The sequence below is a fragment of the Kogia breviceps genome, chromosome 6 (assembly GCF_026419965.1).
Source record: "Kogia breviceps isolate mKogBre1 chromosome 6, mKogBre1 haplotype 1, whole genome shotgun sequence".
Lineage (NCBI taxonomy): Eukaryota > Metazoa > Chordata > Mammalia > Artiodactyla > Physeteridae > Kogia > Kogia breviceps.
The window spans coordinates 117,999,315-118,021,739 of NC_081315.1; the positions used below are offsets into that span (position 1 = coordinate 117,999,315).

General features: G+C 38.3%; 1 protein-coding gene and 1 pseudogene across 1 annotated transcript in view; one reads left to right on the forward strand and one right to left on the reverse strand.

Moving 5' to 3' along the window:
- EGF (epidermal growth factor) overlaps nt 1-22,425 on the forward strand; it is a 92,373-nt gene that overhangs the window by 41,250 nt on the left and 28,698 nt on the right. The window contains exons 7-15 of the mRNA XM_059066164.2: nt 893-1,015; nt 5,995-6,117; nt 6,985-7,110; nt 8,208-8,344; nt 11,343-11,491; nt 15,892-15,996; nt 17,459-17,682; nt 20,943-21,110; nt 21,819-21,968. Of these exons, the coding sequence (XP_058922147.1) occupies nt 893-1,015; nt 5,995-6,117; nt 6,985-7,110; nt 8,208-8,344; nt 11,343-11,491; nt 15,892-15,996; nt 17,459-17,682; nt 20,943-21,110; nt 21,819-21,968 (1,305 nt within the window). The remainder of the gene's footprint in view (nt 1-892; nt 1,016-5,994; nt 6,118-6,984; nt 7,111-8,207; nt 8,345-11,342; nt 11,492-15,891; nt 15,997-17,458; nt 17,683-20,942; nt 21,111-21,818; nt 21,969-22,425) is intronic.
- LOC131758252 (large ribosomal subunit protein eL30-like) lies at nt 1,883-2,770 on the reverse strand (annotated as a pseudogene).

Below are 22,425 nucleotides of genomic sequence, written 5' to 3' on the forward strand. Positions count from 1 at the left end.
TACTTTCAGAGGCTACTCAGGGATTGATATAAGGCAGGGATTCTCTGAGTGGACTCTACAGAGCTCTGTGGGTTTGACGATGTGCAAAATGTCAGTATTGTCAAATGTTTTAGGGGAGTAGTTCCGTAGCTCTCATGAGATCCTCAAAGGGTATGTGACTCCCACATCTCATCACATAACTGTTTGGTAGGAATCTTGAGAAACTGCACCTTGGCTGGTTATCTTGGGCTCGTCCTATTGTGAGACTCCAGCCCCGATGTAATTAAGCCAAGGAGAAATGCCGTGTCCTTTCTCCTGGGATGTCCAGTGAGTTACCGATAAAAAGAATCCAATGGCTGCAACGTACATTCAGTGGAATTAGTTGGGGTGAGACTTCAGGTAAACCTGGTATCTGCCTGTTAACTGCAGTCCCCTGCTTACGTGGGACTAGTGGGCGAGAGCCATAGCATAGAACAGTGATCTGGAAGGCTGGGTTTCAGCCAGAGTAAAACTGCTAGGGAATGCTCCCACATTCAGGTGAAGGGCTCCTGTCAGCACTGAGAAAGCTGAAGAGCAAAGCAGGGGATATCCTGCCCTTGTCAAGAACTTTCTAGGGTCCTTGCCTTAAATGGCTATATCTTTTCAGGGGAAATAGTACTACTTTATCCCAAGAGTAATTTTAATATGAAAATCTGTATTTGAAAGTATAAACTGTGACAGTTTAAACCATGGCTTTCATGATAATTGAACTAATTTCTTTCACTCTTTGTTAGAGTAGCAAAAACAGTCTTGCCATGGTCAGTTACAGCAGATAGAGGTGTGAGATACCCTACTTTTTGCTGACTTATTAGTGATACTACAATTTATTTTCAAAAAATAACCATCTGACTGTCTTGCTGTTGTTATGGTGTAGATGTCAACGAGTGTGCCTTTTGGAATCATGGCTGTACTCTTGGGTGTGAAAACATCCCTGGATCTTATTATTGCACATGCCCTGTAGGATTTGTTCTGCTTCCTGATGGGAAACGGTGTCACCGTAAGTCACAACAAGTATTTATTGCATTATTTCCTCCATTTTCACTGATGTTTCTAAGGTGGCTATGATCTGGGTTGGTGGTCCTCGATCAATAGTATGCATCAGGAGTACCTTGGAGTTTTATTTTGGTTTGTTTTTTAAAATGCGAATGACCAGACTCTATCCCAGACCTGTTAAATCAAAACCTCCAACAAGCATGTATTTATATATTTTACTGTTTATTTATCCATATTTTATTGTATTTCATTATATATCCCTGAAAGGTAAGCATGTAAAAAACATAATCATGATACACTATTACATCTAAAAAACTAGCTCGAATTCCCTAATATCTAATACCCAGTTTTCAGGTATAACCACAATACCGTTATCACAACTAAAAAAATTAACAATAATTCCCTAATAACATCAAATATCTAGTCAGTTTTCAAATTATCTTAAAAAGTTTTCAACAGTTGATTTGTTTGACTAGGTATCCAAACAAGCTCCGTGTGTTATACTGATATTAGCTGATACCTCTCTCTCTTATCCTACAGATTCCCTCTCCTCTTTTTGTCCCCTTGCAAGTGTTTGCCGAAGAAACTGTTTTTTTCCTGCAGAGTTTCTCACACTCTGGATTTTACTGAACACACTTCTAAGATGTCCCTGTCCTTCTCGAACCTGTAGTTAGACCTGCAGGCTTGATCCGATTAGGCTTTGAAATTTTGATAATAATACTTCATTGGTATGCTTATACTTCCATCAGGAGACACATAACATCTGGTTGTTTCTCCCTCTGTCATCTGTTCTAAAGTTCCCCAATGGTCTTTCTTCTGTTTTTAAAAAACAAACTCTGGACAGTTTTACTGAAGAAAAAACATGCATGATTTACTTTTCACCAGTCCATTCTGGCATTCTTCTAATGCTGTCACCTGGGTCAATAATAGCCAGTGTGCATGTTACTGACACTTTCCAGTCAGTCCTCACAAGGGTCCTCCTGGCCGGCATCGCTAGTGCCAATAGGACGAGACCGAGTTTGGTTCAGAAGCGAAGGAAAGCTTTATTACTGGACCAGAGATTGGAGGGATGGGAGCTCACCTCCCTAGTACTCGCTCCCCTGACAGGCTGTGGGCAGGGCTGCTTTATAGGGTTCTCCACAGCTGGGAGGGGGCGGAGTTCCCATTGGGCACACACAAATGTGCTGCTCAGGCCCCAGATCGCAGTGCTGGGTGCAGGGTCTCTGCACACAGCTGTCTCTGCCATGTTGAATCGAGGTGTCGAGCACAGTGCTTCTGCATACGGCCCACCGAGCTGCAGTATCAGGTGCAACAGTTCTGCGCTGGGAACTCTGATCCCATGTGTTAGGCGCAAGGCCTCTGCACACGGCCCCCTACATGCAACTGAAACGAGACTAAGCCCAAAGAAGAGCTTAGACCTTATCTTATCACCTAGATTCCATCTTATTTTTCCCGAGGACCCCAGTGGGCTTTGCCAGTGACATACATACTCTAGTATTTTCCACATGCCATGCCCAATTCAATATTATTGCCACTGTAGTGGTGGCCACCAGTTTGGGCCAATATGGTGTAGTACTCTATTTCAGATTTCCACAAGGCTGGGCATTTGTTGGTGAGGATGACCAGTTTCTCTTTGCCTTGTCTGAACATTTCCAGAATCTGCTTGTACCTGCAGCACCTACTTTCCACTTTCTATAATGAGTTGGAGCATAGAGTTGATCAGGCCCAGCAACTTTTTCGTCTTCTTTTTGGCCACCATTTTTCTGCCTTAGGGTGGGACTGCCCCCAACCAAGAGCAGCTGCCAAGACTGCTGGGAGCAGGAAAGGGCCCAGTCGTCTTTCAGGGGATGGCTGTAGTGGCCATTAACACTCGTTTTCTAGATCCATTATTTCATCAGGGGAGTTGAATGATGATTTCTAGTTCTAATATTTCTTTTTAATCATTAATTGTAATACCTTTATAAAGAGAATGTTCTCTCATTAACTATTTGGTGACTTCAAGATACAATTCTTACAGTTAAGGCAGTATAAATGATGAATTTTTTTCTCTTTGTTTACTTATATTTAGGATAATGGGTTGGTTCTTTAACACCTTCCAAAGGTGGCCAATGGGGTTTTTTAATTTTATTTTTATTGAAGTATAGTTGATTTGTAATATCACATTAGTTTCAGGTGTACAGCAAAGTGATTCAGTTATACACATATATATGTATATATCTATATTCTTTTTTAAAAAACTCTTTTCCGTTGTAGTTTTCTGGGTATTGAGATATTGAATATAGTCCTCTGTGCTTGTTGTTTATTTTATATATGGTAGTGTGCATCTGTTAATTCCATATTATGTCAAATAGAAGTGGTGAAAGTAGGCATCCTTGTCTTGTTCCAGATTTTAATGGGAAGGCTTTCAGCTTTTCACCATTGAGTACTATATTGGCTGTGGGTTTGTCATAAATGGCTTTTATTATATTGAGATATATTCCTTCTGTACCCACTTTGGAAAGAGTTTTTATTGTAAATGGATGTTGAATTTTATCAAATGCTTTCTCTGCATCTATTGAGATGATCATGTAGTTTTTGTCCTTTCTTTGGTTGATGTGGTGTATCATATCGATTGATTTGCATATGTTGAATCATCCTTGTGACCCTGGAATGAATCCAACGTGATCATGGTGTATGATCCTTTCTATGTGCTTTTGGATCTGGTTTGCTAATATTTTCTTGAGCATTTTGCATCTATAGTCATTAAAGATATTGGCCTGTAATTCATCCAAGATATTGGCCTGTAATGTCTTTGTCTGGTTTTGGCATCAGCGTGATGGTGACTTCAATGACTTTGGGAGATTTGTTTTTTGTTTTTTGTAAGTATTATTATGAACTCTTGGATTTTTAACATTTTTTTATATGTTTCAACCCATTGCATTTGTTATTCTTACTAATGAGCAAATTGTCTCCTCTTTGGCTGGTGGGAGAATCTTCAAATGGGTTCCAGACCCCAGTAGTCTTTGATAGTTTTCTCTTACCTGGTAGGACATATTTTCCAGGCTTGTCTTGTACATTCCATGTTCTAGACCTAGAATCAGCAATCTCTCAAGGCCACTGCTTCCTTTTTATGAGAAATTGTATTTAGAAAACATAACCTGCTTCAAAGTCAGTTATTGTTTTGAGTGTTTTAGGGCATCAGAGTTAGGAAAACACTTTTTAAAAAGAGAAATACATTATGAGTTTATATGAATATTCTCAATTCAAATTTAGGATTACATATTCAGATACCTTCTTATAGGTTTCTTATTGAATCTACCAACATAGCTTAGTAGAAACGAATGTTTAAAATCATGTGGGAATTCCTTGGCAGTCTAGTGGTTATGACTTGGTGCTCTCACTGCCAGGGGCCAGGTTTCAATCCCTCGTCGGTGAACTAAGATTCCACAAGCCACGCAGTGCAGCCAAAATAAAAAAAAAAATCTCATGTATATTGTCTAGTACTGCTTCACAGATGATGGAGAATATGTTAGTCTGGATGTTATATGTGCTTGTGAAACAAGGCACAGAAAAATGGATGGCTGGTAATGAAGTTCTTAGAAATTACCCACTACCTTTGTGACTGTTTATGGAATTTGCCCTTCTTCTAATACCATGTGGTTTATCTGTGAGCAGATACACTCAAGGGCATGATGTTAATATGTTAGAGTCCATTATGTGCCAAGTAGGACACACATAATCTCACTTGATTGTCAAAACTGCTAGAACTTCTATGGTATATATTTTACATTTTAATATTTGATTTACTTGGAATTTATTTTGATGTGTGGTATATGGTAGGGATTTAGCTTTTATCTCAAAGCATTACTCATTTATTTCTCTACCATTTACTGGATGATCTTCCACATGCTCAATGATTTAAAATACCTTTATCAAAAATAAAATAAAATAAAATACCTTTATCACATACTATATTCTTATGTGTACTTCAGTCTTTTCTAAAATGAGCTTTCCAATCTTTCCTATAACTGTATTTCATTAATAAGGTATATTCTGAAAAACTTATAATAATACCTGCTTTAATACTATCAGGGAATATTTTGATGCAAAAAAAATCCACATTAAGTTTACATAAATTAATTTTCAAGTAAAAAAAATGCTTTCACAATAATTATCTTCCATTGAAATAAATCTTCATTTTTTTAAGGCAATGATGTAAACTGGGGCCTTGTTCTTTGAAAATAAAGAAACTGTAAAACGTTGTGTTTGATATAAACCTTGACATTTAGACTGGGGCAATCTGAATTCTATCTATAGCTGTCTAGAATCATAAGCAAATGAGTTACCAGATATCTACAAGGTTCCTGACAAACCAAACCATTGAGAAACTGTTTGTTAGATAAGTAAATTTGTTAGTTAAGTGCAAAACTGTTAATTTCATTTGAAATTGTGAGAAAATAAATTTTTCAAATTGCAAAAAAAAAAAAAAAAAAAGAACTTTCTGTCTGGTTCTATTGATATTATCCTCTTGGTCTATTCCTGTACTCATTACCCACTATTTTAATTATTGCATCTTTGTGATACGTGTTGATATTTGTTTAGAGCCTCTCATTCTCTTCTTACACCTAACCATAGTTACACAATGTTTTTAGTTTTCTTACACATGTAATTTGTTTTTCAGATGAACTTGAGAATCATTTGCCCAAGTTCCATTTAAAATATTTTGGAATTTTGATGACTAATGACTTAAAAAGTATTAATTGTCAGAGAAGAAACTTTGAGGAAACTAGAGTCATTTTCCAAAATTATAAATCCTTCTTTAATTTGTTTTATATTTGAAACTTTTTCTTTATTTTTATATCTCCATTACCACAGCAATTCATAAATGTTCAATCTTTATTTAACTTATTCTTTTCAGGATATCATTTTTGTTAGCAACTGAATTTACCAAATTTCCACAAATCCGATTTAACACTAATCTCGACCTTATTTTTCATTAATTAGAATTAATTTCCTGCCCAAGCAATGTGTCTGAATGCAGTCATGATTGTGTTCTGACATCAGACGGTCCCATATGTTTCTGTCCTGAAGGCTCAGTGCTTGAGACAGATGGGAAAACCTGTAGTGGTAAGTTTATTTACCTACTGTTTGTTTGAAAACATTCATGTTCTAATTGACACCTAAAAATCCATCTACTGACAAAGAGAATAGATTTTCCAACATTACTCATTGAAAGATATTTACATAATGGATTAACATATGGATTTAAATAAGATTTTTGTGTTTTGATTTTAGATAGCATAGTGTAGTGGTTATGAGCAAGAGCTTTGAGGCTAGACAGCTCTGAGATAGCATTACCAGTTACTAGCAGTGTTGTTTTGGACTAGTTGCTTGCCCTCTTTTGGTCTCAGTTTCCTCATCTGTAGAGGTTAATGATACCTGCCTCCTGGATTTGTGACCAGCATTAAACAAGACGGTGGATGTGGAGTGCTTAGCCTGTTCCTTGCACCTATGAATACCTCCCTACTTTTATCTTCATAGAGACTTAAGCATATAGAGTGAAGGCTATAACTCAAAATTAGCAAAGAGTTATGTGTGACATATTTTTAAATAAAAAGAGCAAAAGAAGTCGAGAGACCAAAAATGTGAGAGAGAAAAAAATATATTAATCACTAGGAAGAATTAGACCAGCTGCCAAACTCGTCAAAATGCATTTTTTATTCCAACCAGCTGCCAGTGTGCTTGTTCGCAAATTCAGCGATAGAACAAGAAGACAAGGGTCATTGGGATGTGAAGGATTAACACTGAAGATGTCAGGTTATAGGGAAGTAGAGTATGGTTACATTTTCTTCCTAATCTCTGAAAAATAATCTTGATTGTGACAGTATGAATGATTGTGGAAATGGTTTTAAAAAGCAACGTATATTTGGTTCACCTTAAAATTGATATTTTTTAAATACCATAGCATCATTACCGAGGAATTGTTTTTTGTAGGTTGTTCCTCTCCCGATAATGGTGGATGTAGCCAGCTCTGCATCCCTCTTAGCCCAGTATCCTGGGAGTGTGGCTGCATTCCAGGGTATGACCTGCAACTGGACAAAAAGAGCTGTACAGCCTCAGGTTAGTGGTGTGAACATTTGAAGGTGTGTCTCTGCAAAAAAGATTATGTGAAAAACAACATTTTATTTAGAAAGTGTTAAATTGCTTTTGGCTTCTGCATAGAAAGTCTGATTTTTTAATTTTTGGAAATGGAAAACAAATCACATTATAAATATAAATAACATAAATTAATATTATATAAATAATAATTCTGTGTTTGAGGAACATTTTGAAGTTAATTAGTGTTAAGCAAAGATTTATTATAACATCAGGTATGGCATTCCAGTATATGTGAAAGTCATAACCAGAATAGTCTTAAAACACTTTATAGTTAAGAGGCATTTAATAAATATTTGTTGATTGATTTGATTTTTATCTCTCTGGTGAATGTAATAATCATACTACTTTGACAAGTTCTGTCCTTTTCGTGACAAAATTTAATATGAAGTTGTGTGCTTCAAATATTTTTTCATCTTCTAATATTACATCTCATGTCCTTCAGCAGCCTTGGAAATCCTAGATTTATGCCAAATTGATTTAATCTCTCCTGAGGTTCATTATGCCTGTAATCTGGGATAACATAATGATGAGCCTACAGAGCTTGCCTTAGACCCCAGTACTCTTAACTTCTCAGAGCCTTAGTTAATATAGCATAATCTGAGCTCTGAAAATTATCAGGGGTCTAGTTATTAACTCACATAATCATACCTCCATTTAAAAAGTGTCCAGACCAGAGAAGGGTATTTTGGGGGCATGAATTAATACAATCTGCTGATATTAATGTTTCAATATGTGTGAATCAAGGAGATTACACAGCATAAGACTTACATCATTTAGTTAAGATGTTTGTTACTTAATACTGTCTCTTTCTATAAGTAATTTGCATTTTAAAAGCAGGCACCTAGACAGGGAGGAAACCAGTGATGAAATTCTGGCTGTATGTCACCTCATGGAAAAGGAAGTCTTGCCTCTCTTAACCTACACCGTACTGGTGGGAAATTAAGAAACAAGTACTGCAGAAATTAAGGAAGAGGGTGCAATGAACGGGAAGAGTCAGAAGTGCCTTTTGGGTTCCAAGGCATATTTTAAATGCAACCATATTTAAATTTGGTTATTAGGACCACCACCGTTTTTGCTGTTTGCCAATTCTCAAGATATTCGACACATGCATTTTGATGGAACAGATTATGGAACCCTGCTCAGCCAGCAAATAGGAATGGTTTTTGCCCTAGATCATGACCCTGTGGAAAATAAGGTATGGTTTTGCTGCTTGAACAAATGTGACTGTGCTTTAAGGACAGAGTGGAGGATTTTATCCTGACAGATAACCTGGGTTACTTAAAAATCCTCTGCTAAGCTCAGAACAATTAGGCAAAGAAAAATTTAAATGTAGATATTAAAACATCACTTGAGAAAGTTTTAAGGATGTTTCTGTTATCATAACCCTACCCTCTTCCTTGCTGTGATTCAGCCATTTTATTGGGGATAATTTGAACAGAATCTGAAGTTTAGTTTCCTCTTTGGAAATGAGAATAGGAAGCTGGCACAATGCCATACACACAGGAGGCGCACCATAAATAGGTTTTTATTTATTTGTGTTTTGGGAGAAATAGGAGGTTGAGGTACAGCATAGGAAGTGTGGATTACTAATTTGCATTTAATACATGTCCTTAAGGGAGGAAATTCAGTGACCTCCTAACCATGAAAACCAAGAAGCATAAGTTTTACAGCTCGTGTGTGAATGTCAGTCTAACACAACATTATTTATCTAATAATTTTACATGAAGTTTTTTTTGTGTAAACATTAGAATTTCTAAATTATCAACAAAATCAGCTGACCATTTGGTCTTTAATTTCTTGTTATCTTTATGCTAGGTTAGAATGTGCTTGAAATGATATGTTACAGTATCTTCTGGAGATTAATCAGCCAATAATTATGAAGTTACATAGTTATTAATCTCCCTCCATAATGATTTAGTTATCACTAGATGGTGCATTAATTCCTAGAATTTTAAAACTTGTGCTTTTGTTTCTTCCTGATTTGAAGCATTCTGGTAAATGGCCAAAAGAGACAGAGTGAAGCAAATTGATTCTGTGTTTAATTGGTCTGGATTGATAGCCAAATATAACTACTTTTGCAAATAGAAGTTTTGTAATTAAATACTAGCAAACAGTTCTCTTTTTTTTTTTCTATGAACTGAATCTATTTGACTCCATAGAAGAACTATATTAACAGGAAAAAATTAATAGAATAAGTTCAAGATTCATTTATTACCAAATTAGTTTTTTCCCACACAGTCAGTATTTTTTACAACTAGGTGAATAAGGAAGCCTAAAATGAACTTTAAGTCATGTGGCTTATTCATGGTTTTTCATTTCTCTGGTCAATGTTCTCATTTTCTTGCTTCTCAAACTGTGGTCCTTAGACCAGTGACATCAAAATCACCTGGAGTGCGTTAGAACTGCAGATTCTCAGGCTCCACCACGACCACTGGATCAGAATCTGCATTTTAACAAGATTCCCAGGTGATTCATGTACACATCTGAGTTTGAGAAGCAGAGCACTAGCAGAGTATTTTTTAATATAAGAAGTGCCCATTATTGTATTATGGAATAGAACCTTTTCTATTTTATCCAGAAAGATGATAATCCTTTATTTAATTACCATTTTATGAATATTCTCATTATTGATGATAGGTTTATGTACATATATATACTCACAGTTAATATTCCACATATGCTATCACTAAATTGTCAGCTAACCCATAGCAATTTTTTATTCTTGTACCTATTTGATAGTCTGCATACTAGACTGAAAAAGAACTTTGCATCTTCAAGGTATGTTCTGTTGGACAAAATCTATTAATTAAAATGAAATTATCTACAGTTAGAGATGAAAGGAACTTTAGCAAATACCTAGTCTGACTTTGTCATTTTTATAGCTGAGAAAATTGAGATTAAATGACTTAACCATGTACACTGTTATTGGGAATGTAAATTGGTGCAGCCACTGTGGAAAACAGTATGGAAGGTTCTCAATAAAGTAAAAATAAACCCAGCAATATGACCCAGCAGTTCCACTCCTGGGTATATATCAGAAAAAAACAAAAACACTAATTCAAAAAGATACATGCACCCCAATGTTCATAGCAAAATTATCTACAATTTCCAAGATATGGAAGCAACCTAAGTATCCATCAGCAGATGAATGGATAAAAAAGATGTGGTACCTACACACACATACACACATATACACACAATGGAATACTACTCAGCCATATAAAAGAGTGAAATTTTGCCATTTGAAGCAACATGGATGGACTTGGAGGGTATTATACTCAGTGAAATAAGCCAGACAGAGGAAGACAAATACTGTATGTTATCACTTATATGTGTAATCCAAAAAATACAACAAACTAGTGAATATAAAAAGAAAGAAGCAGACTCACAGATATAGAGAACAAACTAGTAGTTACCAGCAGGGAGAAGGAAGTGGGGAGGGACAATATAGGCAGAGGGGATTAAGAGGTACAAACTATTATGTAAAAAATAAGCTACAAGGATATATTGTACAACACAGGGAACATAGCCAGGATTTTATAATAACTATAAATGGAACATAAACTTTAAAAATTGTGAATCACTGTAGTATATACCTATAACTTATATAATATTGTACATCAACTACACTTCAATTTTCAAATAAATAAATAAAGTGATTTAACCAAGGCAATCAAACAAATAAGTGTCAAAACTGGGAGAGGAAGCTGTGCCTCCTGACTTGCAGCAAAGTGGAATCCTGGGGATCAAGCAGTAGAAGTTAAAGCTCAGCTTGCAGCCCCCATTAAACTGCTCATCTTTGTTCCCTTTCAGGCTGTAGAAGCCATTAGAGTTCAAGTATGATGGCTTTGTTATTGACCCATGATCAAAGATAAGCAAATTACCCATAGCAATAGAAATATGTGCCAGGCACAAGGCTAAGAACTTATATGTATAAAACTAATGCGCTTCATAGTATTATTCCCATTTTACCAATGAGGAAACTGAGCCTCTGAGACACTGATAAACTTTCTTAAGTTTACACATATCTGGGAAGCAACCGAGGTGGAGTTCAGTTTAGGTGTGTCTATCTCCAAAGCCCAGCTCTTAACTATTGTACTGTATAGTATAAAGATTTACTAACCTCATTTGTATATATTCCACATTAAGTTTTTAAACAAATCAAACTGAAATGCCTGTGTTCTCTTTTGTAGATATACTTTGCCCATACAGCCCTAAAGTGGATAGAGAGAGCAAATATGGACGGTTCCCAACGAGAAAGGCTTATTGAGGAAGAAGTAGGTGTGCCAGAAGGTCTTGCTGTAGACTGGATTGGCCGCAAATTCTATTGGACAGACAGAGGGTAGGTTTCCTCTTTCAGTTTTAAGCCGCATGGGAGGGGAGTGATTGGATAGGTAATGCAGCTGGCTTCATCCTCCACTTTGAACACAGGAAAATATTGCTGGGCACCTGACTGGGATCGGAGGAAAGATGCCCCCAGTGCTGTGCACAGTCCCTCCACCCCCTCCCCACCACGAAACAGGACATTCTTCCTTTTAATCAAGACTGTATCTTTCATCAAGGTCTGTATCCATGGGCAAGTTTTGAGGACAAGAGAGCAGCATGTGTTTTTGCATTTCAGGCTATTGGTTGTAATCAGGAAAACACAAAACCTGTCTGGATATAATCAACAAGCATTCTCTGAGCATCTGCTATGGATCAGGCTCCCTCCTAGGTAGCATGGGAGATACACAGGAGCATGAGGAGTGCTCCATGTTTTTCCAGTCACCTTACACTTTGGCCGGGGAGATACAGGGAAAACTAATACAAATGCTTGGTCTAAATCTCAGTACAAGAAATATCATAAGGTCATGCATAAATAATTGCCGAATGAAGGATGGATACTCCCAGAGGGGGCTCTGGAAGGGGCTTCAGGGATCAACTTCCCCTTCATTTTACAGGTGGGGAAACAAAGGCTCAGAAAGGCTATGTTATTTATTCAAGGTTGCACAACATTTAAGTGACAAGTCTTGCTAGAACCCACATGTTGGCTCTCAGGGTGGGAGAGATGGCAGGACCAGAGAGAAGTTGTGGTGTGTCTGTCCTCTGGGCACACTGCTCTTGGGGCTGCAGGAAGCACTGCTGCACTTGGTGTGTGTGTGTAGGGGGGGCTTGTGAGCCTGGTGTGTGTGTGTGTGTGTTTGTGTGTGTGTGTGTCCTTGTGAGCCCCAGGAATGGGGTAGGAGAAGGGGAAAGAAGGAAGCAGCTGCATCCCTTGTGTGTGCTAATGAGAGCCCACTTCCTGCTTCTGAGCAAGGAGCCAGCCATGGAGTACCTCACAGAAGAAGGTTAGAGATTCCATGCTCTGGGATACTTTCTCAGAGTAACTTAAAGCTTAAAGTGACCTGGTGGCCACCCAAACCTCTGGCACCTCTTCAACCTTGTTAAAGTAAAAGGAGAGAGAATTAATTAGGATTTCACCTCTGAAATCAGTGGTCCCAACATAGAGGAAGAAGTCCCAGGGAGCGGATTTATATGCTTGAGGGTAGGCTTTCTATGTCCCGGAAAATCTCTTTTGGTCTGGATAACCCATGGGAAACAAACAGGATTTTAAAAATGAGCCAGATGCATGATGTGGTGCCCAGTTATCAATAATATGGCATTTCCATAACCAGAGTGAGTATATTTTAAATAATTCATTCAATCCTTTGTTCATTCACTTAACCATACCTTCATTCCATTCCTTTATCCTTTGGGTATTTATTCATTTATTGAACAACTGAAATGCACCAGATACTGCACTAAGAGCTTTATATCCATATTGACTCCCCAAAAGGTAAGTCTTCTTATCCCCAGTTTACAGATTAAAAAATTGAGAAGCAAAGAGGTAAAATAACTTTCCTAAGGTCAAGCAGCCAGCAAGTACTGGATCTGGAATTTGAACTCAAGGATGACCATTTCCAAAGATTGTGTTTTTAATAATCATAGTACGTACTGCCCTCTACAACCAGGGTCAGTTAAATGTCCTCGACCCAGAGTCACATAACAAATGAAAGTCAACCTCAGTTATAACAATGCTAAAAATCTTAATAATGGCCTTCTCTGTTTTGAACCTACTTAAAAGGACATTTAAAATATTAGCTGCACATAATAACAGAGTTTGTATACAGCTGTTCTAGGAAACGTTGATTAGGACAGCAGATGTCTGCCACTTTTGGCCCCTCTAAGCATACTGGGTCTCCTCATATTTCCCACATGTGCACGGCACCTCTAATTTTACATGTTTGATTAATAGCACCATAGTACCTACTGCTGAGGCAATGCCTTCGGGAGATAGGTAGGCACCACCTATATCCTGGAGGATCAGACCTCAAATTCTCTAGTTCATTGACTTGAGTAATAACAATCCCTTCTCATGTCCTCGGCAGCCTCTAAGAGAAAACCTTTAATTTGCCTGGAAATGAGAGGTTTATAGTTTGAAAACCTTAATATTAGCTAGAAACTGGATTTAAATAACTGGGATTCCAAGCTTGTGATATTAGATTATATAGTAACTCTTAACCAAGTGAAAGAACCAGAATGGATGCTTATGGTTTACATTGGCTTAGGAAAAGACAGATTCAAATTAACAGCTAACTGTAGGAAGGAAGCAGATTGATAATTCCACTGGCAGTGCTGTTATTTAGTATTAAGGAATCCTGATTCCCAAAGTCAAATGCCTAGAAAAAAGAATCAAGAGGGAAACAATATATCTGTTTGCTCATCCTTTTGAGGTAACAAAAACTACTATGAGGTAAAAAAAATCACTCTTCTAGGGTTCTGGATGGACAACGCTTGCCCTGGAAATAGGGTAGGTTTAGAGGATCCCAGTGGTGGCCCTGAGACCAATTAGATAACAAATAAGAGAAAGATACTCCACTAGATTAAGGGTTATACTTGAACTCACGCGAACCCAAATGTCCGCCCTTGTCTTTGCTGTCTCATGACCAACCCTGGAGTTCAAGATGTGCTTTGTGGCTGAATCAGATAGAAGTGTGTTATTGGGTGACCCCCTTGGGGAGCTTTGAGCCCGAGGCAGCTCCGGAGTCAGGAGCTTGTGTCCGTCTCAACTCTCATCACCTCACTCTTGCTCAGAACGGTAAGAATTTAGAGATGATGCAACAATGAGATCAGAACTGACAGTTGTATTTCCCCTGGGCACAAGCAAGTGGCTTCAGAATTCCTTCCCTTAAGGAAACAGGCACAGTGACAGCTGAGACTGAGTGAATTTGACACATTGAGTTCAAACATACCTTCCACTTCATCTGGGGATAAAATGATCTTTTAAAAGTGGCGCTGGAGTATAAATGATTTCAAATTATCCACTGCCCTGAGTTGGTAGTTTGCAAAGTGTATTTGACCCAGCCAGGCCCTGAGCCAATTTTACCTTTATCTCCCTCCTGCATATGGCCCATGAGGAAGAATAGATCAAGCCCCGGCCCCCGTCTAGAAAGGCCACTTGAACAAGTCACCTGCAGAAGGTCTCCTGAGTGTTTTGTAGCACAGGGAGGAGGGACTGGTCTTGCCCTGTGTTTCTGGGCAGGTGGCACGAGGTGGGGAAGGGAGGTTCTTTTTGATCTCCTCTGTCGTGGTGCTGCCTGCTCAGGGAACCTGCTGGGGCTCCCAGCGCACTCCAGCAAGCCACCCGCACTGAGTCTGCCCTTGGCATTCTTTACAGTCTCTGTATTACAGTTCCCTCTCCCTCTCTTCTCTCCTCTCCTGCCCATCCTCCTCCCCCCTCCCCCACTCCCTTCGGTCCACCTCCCCTTTGCTCTCCAGCTGATCTCTAACTCTTTAAGGACAGAGCCTGGTTTTGTTTACTATTGTATCTCCAGTGCTTAGGTCAATCCCTGACACACACTAGGTGCTGAGGAAGTGTCTATTTGATAATAAAGATTTGTTTGACAAATAAATGGAAAAATTAGAAAGCAAGAATTTTCTCCCCTGCCAGATTCCAAAGAGTTATTATTATTATTTTTTTTTTTTAAATTTTTTTCGATACGCGGGCCTCTCAGTGTTGTGGCCTCTCCCGTTGCGGAGCACAGGCTCCGGACGCGCAGGCGCAGCGGCCATGGCTCACGGGCCCAGCCGCTCCACGGTATGTGGGATCCTCCCGGACCGGGGCACGAACCCGTATCCCCTGCATCGGCAGGCGGACTCCCAACCACTGCGCCACCAGGGAAGCCCCAATTTTTTAATGTAAAGAGTAGCAAAGAATATTTCGGTACTCCCATTTGTCTTAGAATCGGATGGAAGAAAATTAAAGTCAGTGTAAGTCTTCTCCTACTGTCCTTGTGTCGGTTGTCTCTGTGGCCCTTCGAGGTCTACTCTCTTTCCTCCCTGTGATCTGTGAACACCAGGCTGAGGCTTTTATTGGTTCCATCAGGAGCTGGGAGGTTGTGAAGAGAAAGGGATGGTGGCATTTGCACTTCCTGGCTTTATCCCCGCTAGGCCACCGACACAGAACCCTCTTACCTTATCCTTTCACGGTGTATTTTAATTGCTTGGGATAAATATTGGGAAACTAATTTAAACACTGTGTTAAAAAAAAAAGAATAGACTTTGCGTATGTGTTACTCCTGACGTGTGTGTTCATGTGCACACCTGTGATAGGGGAGTTTAGAATGACTATTTTTCTTTTCAGTAAGCAACAGGGAAAACAAATATTTTTGTTTAAAAAGTAAAGTTGATATAACAAGTCCCTTTATATTACATGCATTTTAGGAAATCTCTCATTGAAGGGAGTGATTTAAATGGGAAGTATCGTGAAATAATCATTAAGGAGGACATCTCTCAGCCACGAGGACTTGCTGTTCATCCAATGGCCAAGTAAGTATTTGTGAAAATAAGGCCCTTTCTGTGGAGGTCATAGGACAGTTTATGTTTGATGTGCTAGTGTCCAAAATTTGTCTTAAGACCTCAGGTGGTCAGTGGAATCAGAAACCAAGAAAATCCATGAGATTTGTTCAAATGTTCAGAAATGGTATGGCTAACATAACTTTCTCATCCTTTTAATGTCTTTTGATTTGTTTTTCCTATAGAAAACTTTGTTTCGATACCCTTTCACTTTAATCAAATTCAATTTCTTTTTGAAAAGAAGTGGGTTGTAATTCATTAATCAATGAGGCATAAGCCCCTTACACTATGTACTTCCTTTAAAAACTATATTGTTCCTTGAGAGAGGATGACATTTGCATTTCATGGCTTATGAATTCTATTTAGAAAATTCATGAGTTCCAGTGATAGGTCATTCCTAGATTTAGGGAAGAGGAAAGAGAAATCGTGAAATATTAGGAGGCTCTATGTTGTTAATTGTGAATTAGTGACAAATGTTGGTTTAAGTTTAGAGAATTAAGTTAAGGAGAATAATTCTTTCCTAGTTAAAAATCAAGGATAAAACTCATCCTATTTTATTTATAATGGAAATTTTATGATGGTCTGTGGGAAATAATAAACTGGTAGAAATAGATAATTAATTTGGAGCCAGCCACATGATTCAAACAATGAGAATGTAACCATCTCTAAACAAGCCAGTGAAAAGATACTGAACCATACTGAATTCAAAAAATGTGCCTCAGCACCTGATTTACAGAACTTAAAATTGACCAAGTTAACTGAGTACATAGTATAAAACAGGATAATAGATAAATATGCTCTTCCCTTTACGTTGTAATCCTACATATACAGCAAGTTTTACATATGCATAGCAGAGGGACAGGCTAGCAAGATTCCTTTGCCTTTTGTAGCATGAAACTCTAACTTAAGAATATGCAAACACCTTTGATTAGTAATATACTACAAGTTTTTTTTTTTTTTTTTTTTTTGCGGTATGCGGGCCTCTCACTGCTGTGGCCTCTCCCGTTGCGGAGCACAGGCTCCGGACGCGCAGGCCTAGCGGCCATGGCTCACGGGCTTAGTCGCTCCGCGGCATGTGGGATCTTCCCGGACCAGGGCACGAACCCGTGACCCCTGCATCGGCAGGCGGATTCTCAACCACTGCGCCACCAGGGAAGCCCTATACTACAAGTTTTTAAACTAACAATTCCTTTTTTATCCAATCATCTGAGCCTTAATTCAGCGTTTTCTGTCCAAGATGTTGTACAGAGAAGGTAATTTTTTGCTTTTGAAAATTACGTGTCCAATATTCAGTGCTATACTTTCTCTTTCTGTATTCCTTGGTGTACCACTTTAGTTTATCCTAAAGTGATTTACATTGATGTTTTTAATAATGAAAGAATAAAAAGTTTTTTTCCTTGCAAGTTTTATTTGTTGTATGCTTTCTTGATTAAAGGAGATTATTCTGGACTGAGATGGGGATTAATCCACGAATTGAAAGTTCTTCCCTTCAAGGCATTGGCCGACTGGTTATAGCTAGCTCGGATCTGGTCTGGCCCAGTGGAATAACAATTGATTACTTAACTGACAAGTTGTATTGGTGCGATGCCAAGCAGTCTGTGATTGAAATGTCCAATCTGGATGGTTCAAAACGCCGAAGACTTGCCCAGAACGATGTAGGTGAGGCTTTGGAATGGGTGATTTCTTCAACTTGATTGAGTGTTGATGAGTGTTAAATACAAAATGTGTTTACACACACGCACGCACACACACACACACTCACTCACTCACCCCCCCACACACACCCTTAAACATATGGTGAGAAAGAAATACAGACAGACTAACAGATTTCTCCAGAGATTTATGAGCTACAAAGATTACTTTAACATTGGAATATTGGATAAAAAATAGTGATGCATAATCATTTCTCTTTGCCAAGATTTCTTAAAATCAGAATGAAAATATTACACATTTTAAAACTTCTTTAAGAATAACAACTTGTTCAGCTACTATCATTTCTTATGTTTTCTCAAATGTCATTTTCACAGGTGATAGTATCACCTTTAGCCATTCGTGTGCAAAGGTTAATACAGTTTTCCCTCTATTTTCAGATTTTGCATGAGGTGTCGTATTTTCATAACAAGTTTTGAAACACTGTAGCCTATGCTAACTGTTAAAAGAGAAGTACAAACTGTTATGACATTATACAGCAGTAGGAGATTCATTTTGACTCAGGGAATCTGCAAAGACAGTATTTGAACTGAGCCATGTGGTAAATAGATGGTGATAAAACATTATCATTTGAGATAAGGCTGCAAAAATTGGTCTTTGTATGTTAGTACTGCCAGAATATGTTAATTCTGGTTAATGTTAATTCTGAACGTACTAGGGAGCCATTGCATATTCTTAAGCAGGAAAAGTACCTGATAATATTAGTTTATCAGAACCACTTAGGTAACAGTATAAGTGTTGGATTGGAATTTGGAGAGAAGGAAATGAGTTAGGAGGTTATGATAATTGTTCGGTCAACAGTTAATAAAGGCCTGAGCTAGAAGATTTCCATTTAAAAAGTAGGATGGAGGATTAGAATATTAAAAAAATCACTGTGAATGAAAAACCGAGAGGATTTGGTAACAGATTGGATGTCGAAATGAAAGCCAGGGTGATGTTAGAGATGCTTTGGGAATTGAGAAACTGGTTGGTTGAGAAGATGAAAAAACATGGTCTCTCTCTTTTAGGAAGAAGCTAACAAACTAATAATCCATGTAAGGTATTTATTTTGCCCTTTCTCTTTGGTAATGAATTTCTAGATTTGTATTATACATTAAATAGATCAAGATAAATATAATTAAAATTTTTACATCCAAGCTTCTTTAAAAATTGACATACTTCACAATAAATTATAAACTTATGTATAATTGTAGACTGTTATCATCCATGTGCCATTATAGGAAGTGGAGATACAGTGGAGAGTAAAACAATTATGGTTCCTGTGAAGTCAGAGAGTCTAGTAGGGGAGATGTACATTGTTAAAAAATACATCTCCCAAATAAATGTAAAGTTATAGCTTTGCTATTTGGAGGTATAAAGGGATTTGGAAATTCCTAACTAGAATGTAAAGACAACATATTCTAAACCAAAAAAGCATAGGAGATATTTTGTAAATAATTTGTATTGCTATAATCTGTGACTAATGCAACTTCCTATTAAATACAAATACAAATAATCTGGTATGTAAACATCTAAATAACCGTTCCCACCATTACAGTGCCATCTACTACTGGTAGTTCAACTGTGGCTCTCCTGTAAACAAAAACGAAGGAAGATTATATCTAGTGTGGGGTTTGTGTTGAAACACAATAGCTAATTCTGACACATACTACAACATAGATGAACCCTGAGGACGTTTTGCTAAATGAAATAAGCCAGTCACAGAAGACCAATATTGTATGATTCTACTTACTTAGGGTATCTAGAATAGGCACACTTTTAGAAACAGAAAGTAGTATAGTATTTGCCAGGGACTAGGGGAAGGGGAAAACAGGAAGTTGTTTAATGGGTATAGATTTTCAGTTTTGCAAGATGAAAAAATTTCTGGAAATTGGTTGTGAATGTATTTAACATTACTGAAACTGTGGGTTAAGTCTTAGGCTTAGATGGTAAATTTTGTATTATGCGTTTTTTTATCACAGCAAACAAAACAAAACAATAACTATATAGAAAATTCCCTTCCTGCATTTATGGCTTTAATTTGGGACAAAGGCTAGAGACCAAAATGAATCTTAATGGCCCTGGTCAGTAGTGATGGGTGGAGATTCATTTCACCTAGAAAAATCGTTTGAGTTTGCTGCCAGTAGGGGGCGACATTCACCCTAATCCACCAAATCCATTGTTCATTAGCAAAAAGACTGGCCTGGGGAATGTGACTGGATGTGATAAAAGCTTCCAAACCTAGGGGTCCTTAGCTTTAGCCTCTAAGCACTTGAGATAGTATATTAAAACATTTCCCAGCTTACTGAATACTGGAATATCTTATCAGAGCAGTTTTCAGTGGCATGGAGGGGCGGGTTTAGTTGAGGTGGGATCAGAAGAGGCCACTTAGGGGTTGATTGGAGCCATGAAAATGGAAGCAGCAGATAATAAATAACTTCCAAAAAACTTGTCTGAGAAGGGAAGGAAAGAGACAAAAAGAAGTTAGAGGGGTCAAGGGGATGAGGGAATTAAGATGGGAGAGACCTGAACATATTAATCAGCTAAGGGGAAGAAGCTGGTAAGATGAAGAGAATAGAAGAGAATTAATGTAAATGAAAGGAGTGATTGACAGAACAAGGTCCTAGAGAAGGCAGGAGCACAGTCAATGGACTAATTTTAGTTAAGAGGAGAGATCGGAAAGGAAATGTATTAGTGGAGATGGGAATTAGAGGAGGCTGTTATTCAATTACCTTAGATTTTTTTAAATGTTGTAAAAAATCTCAATTTACAGCAACCTGTAAATTTAGTCTACTACTTATTACTGCCATTCAAAAGACAAGGAACCTAAGACAAAGAGGGGTAAAATCACTTACCCAACTTACCCAGTCAAGTTGTTTAGTCTATAAATAGTGACAGAATCACTGAACACGGAAACATTCCTGCCCCGATCTCCTTCTTACTGGTGGTATTATGTCAATCACCCACATTCTCCCACTCTCTGAAATGCTGGGTGACCATGGGCTTCGCTAGGACTTCATACCACCAGGCTCCCATTCTAAGAAGAGGTTCCCTCATCATGTGGGTTCTCCTTGACGTAGGTGGCTCAAGGAAGTGGCTCATACATAGCTTAGCAGCTGTATTAAAGAATTGATTTAGTGTAGGAATTGAGTATATGTTTCAGGCCTTGTCCTTTTAAAAATATTCATGGCAAAGACAAGATGTTTATAATGGATCTCAACTGCTTCCAGGTCACCCATTTGCTGTGGCTGTGTTTGAGGATCATGTGTGGTTCTCTGATTGGACTCTGCCATCGGTAATAAGGGTGAACAAGAGGACTGGCGAAAACAGGGTACGTCTCCGAGGCAGCATGCTGAAGCCCTCATCACTGGTTGTAGTTCATCCATTGGCAAAACCAGGTACACTGGACACAGTCTTTCTTTGACTGGCATCTGCAACTATTTTAATTGTTTGACGGCAGGGAAGGGGGTGTGTGTTGCATTTCTCACTAATTTAGGTAGATGTTAAGATCTCCTGAGATTTGGATTTCATTTAAACTAAGATAGTCTGGTAATAAGTTTGGGCCTTATCCCTCCAACCTCAACTTTTCTTCTCCTGAGTAGCTTTTACTTATTTGCTCCTTTTCAAAGACTTTTGGGTTAAAGGCACCAAGGGCAGGGGCGGGGATGGGTTGGGGGGAGCGACTTAGAAACGCCGCAGTGGAAGCTTCTGCCTACACTGGGCTTTCCCCCACCTCCTGAGAATGCACGTGAGTGAGCTTCAGCCAGGAGTAGGTACGCAGATGGAAAAGCCACTTAGTTTCCCACAGTAACTCTTCTTTCTGAATCACCCTTTGTCAGTTTGACTAGATTATGAGTCAGGAAATAGGAGTCCTATCTTCCCAAATAGCTTCTTGAACAAAGGTACTGGCTTAACTCAATAAATACTCCTAAGGTAATAACATTCTGAGTTTATCTTAGAACCAGTGGCTCTTTATAGGAACTCTTCTGAAATAGCTCTTGATATAAACTGCTCCATTTAGATAGTTTCTTTCCCCCAAAGCTGTACACTGATTTTACACCTTTTCATCTCCAAGCCCATCTGTGAATGTACCTCCTCTCTGCTAGGAGCAGATGCCTGCTTACATCAAAACGGAGGCTGTGAACATATTTGCGAAGAGAGATTTGGAACTGCTCAGTGTTTGTGTCGTGAAGGTTTTGTGAAAGCTCCAGATGGAAAAACGTGTCTGGCTCTGAATGGCCATCAGATATTGGCAGGTAATATGATAAACTATGTGGCCAAATTGTCTTACTTTAGCTCAGGAATATTGTTCTACATTGATTTTTATGCTTGTGCTAATTTTTAATACTTTGGATTATTCAAAGCTCCCTTGCTTTTAGCGATGCCAAGCTGTCTTTTTTTTTTTCCCCCCTCTGATGAGTTTGGCCTCCTCATTACAAACTAAATTCAATTGACTTCCTCTAGCTGTAAAATTAATGAGCAAAAGATAATATTCAAAGTCTTAAGTTCCAGTGCCCCAGGCCCCATTTTTGGTGGAGTAGCCCATCCTTGGAAATAAATGCCAGTATTTTACCAATTCAGGGAATGTTCGAAGACATTTTGTTTAGACGTTTTATGGCCTCGATTTTAGAGGTAGTCATATATAAACCCCCTGCCACATGACTGTCTTTATATGAAAAGCAAAGTCCTTTGTAATAAATAAGTTTAGGATAC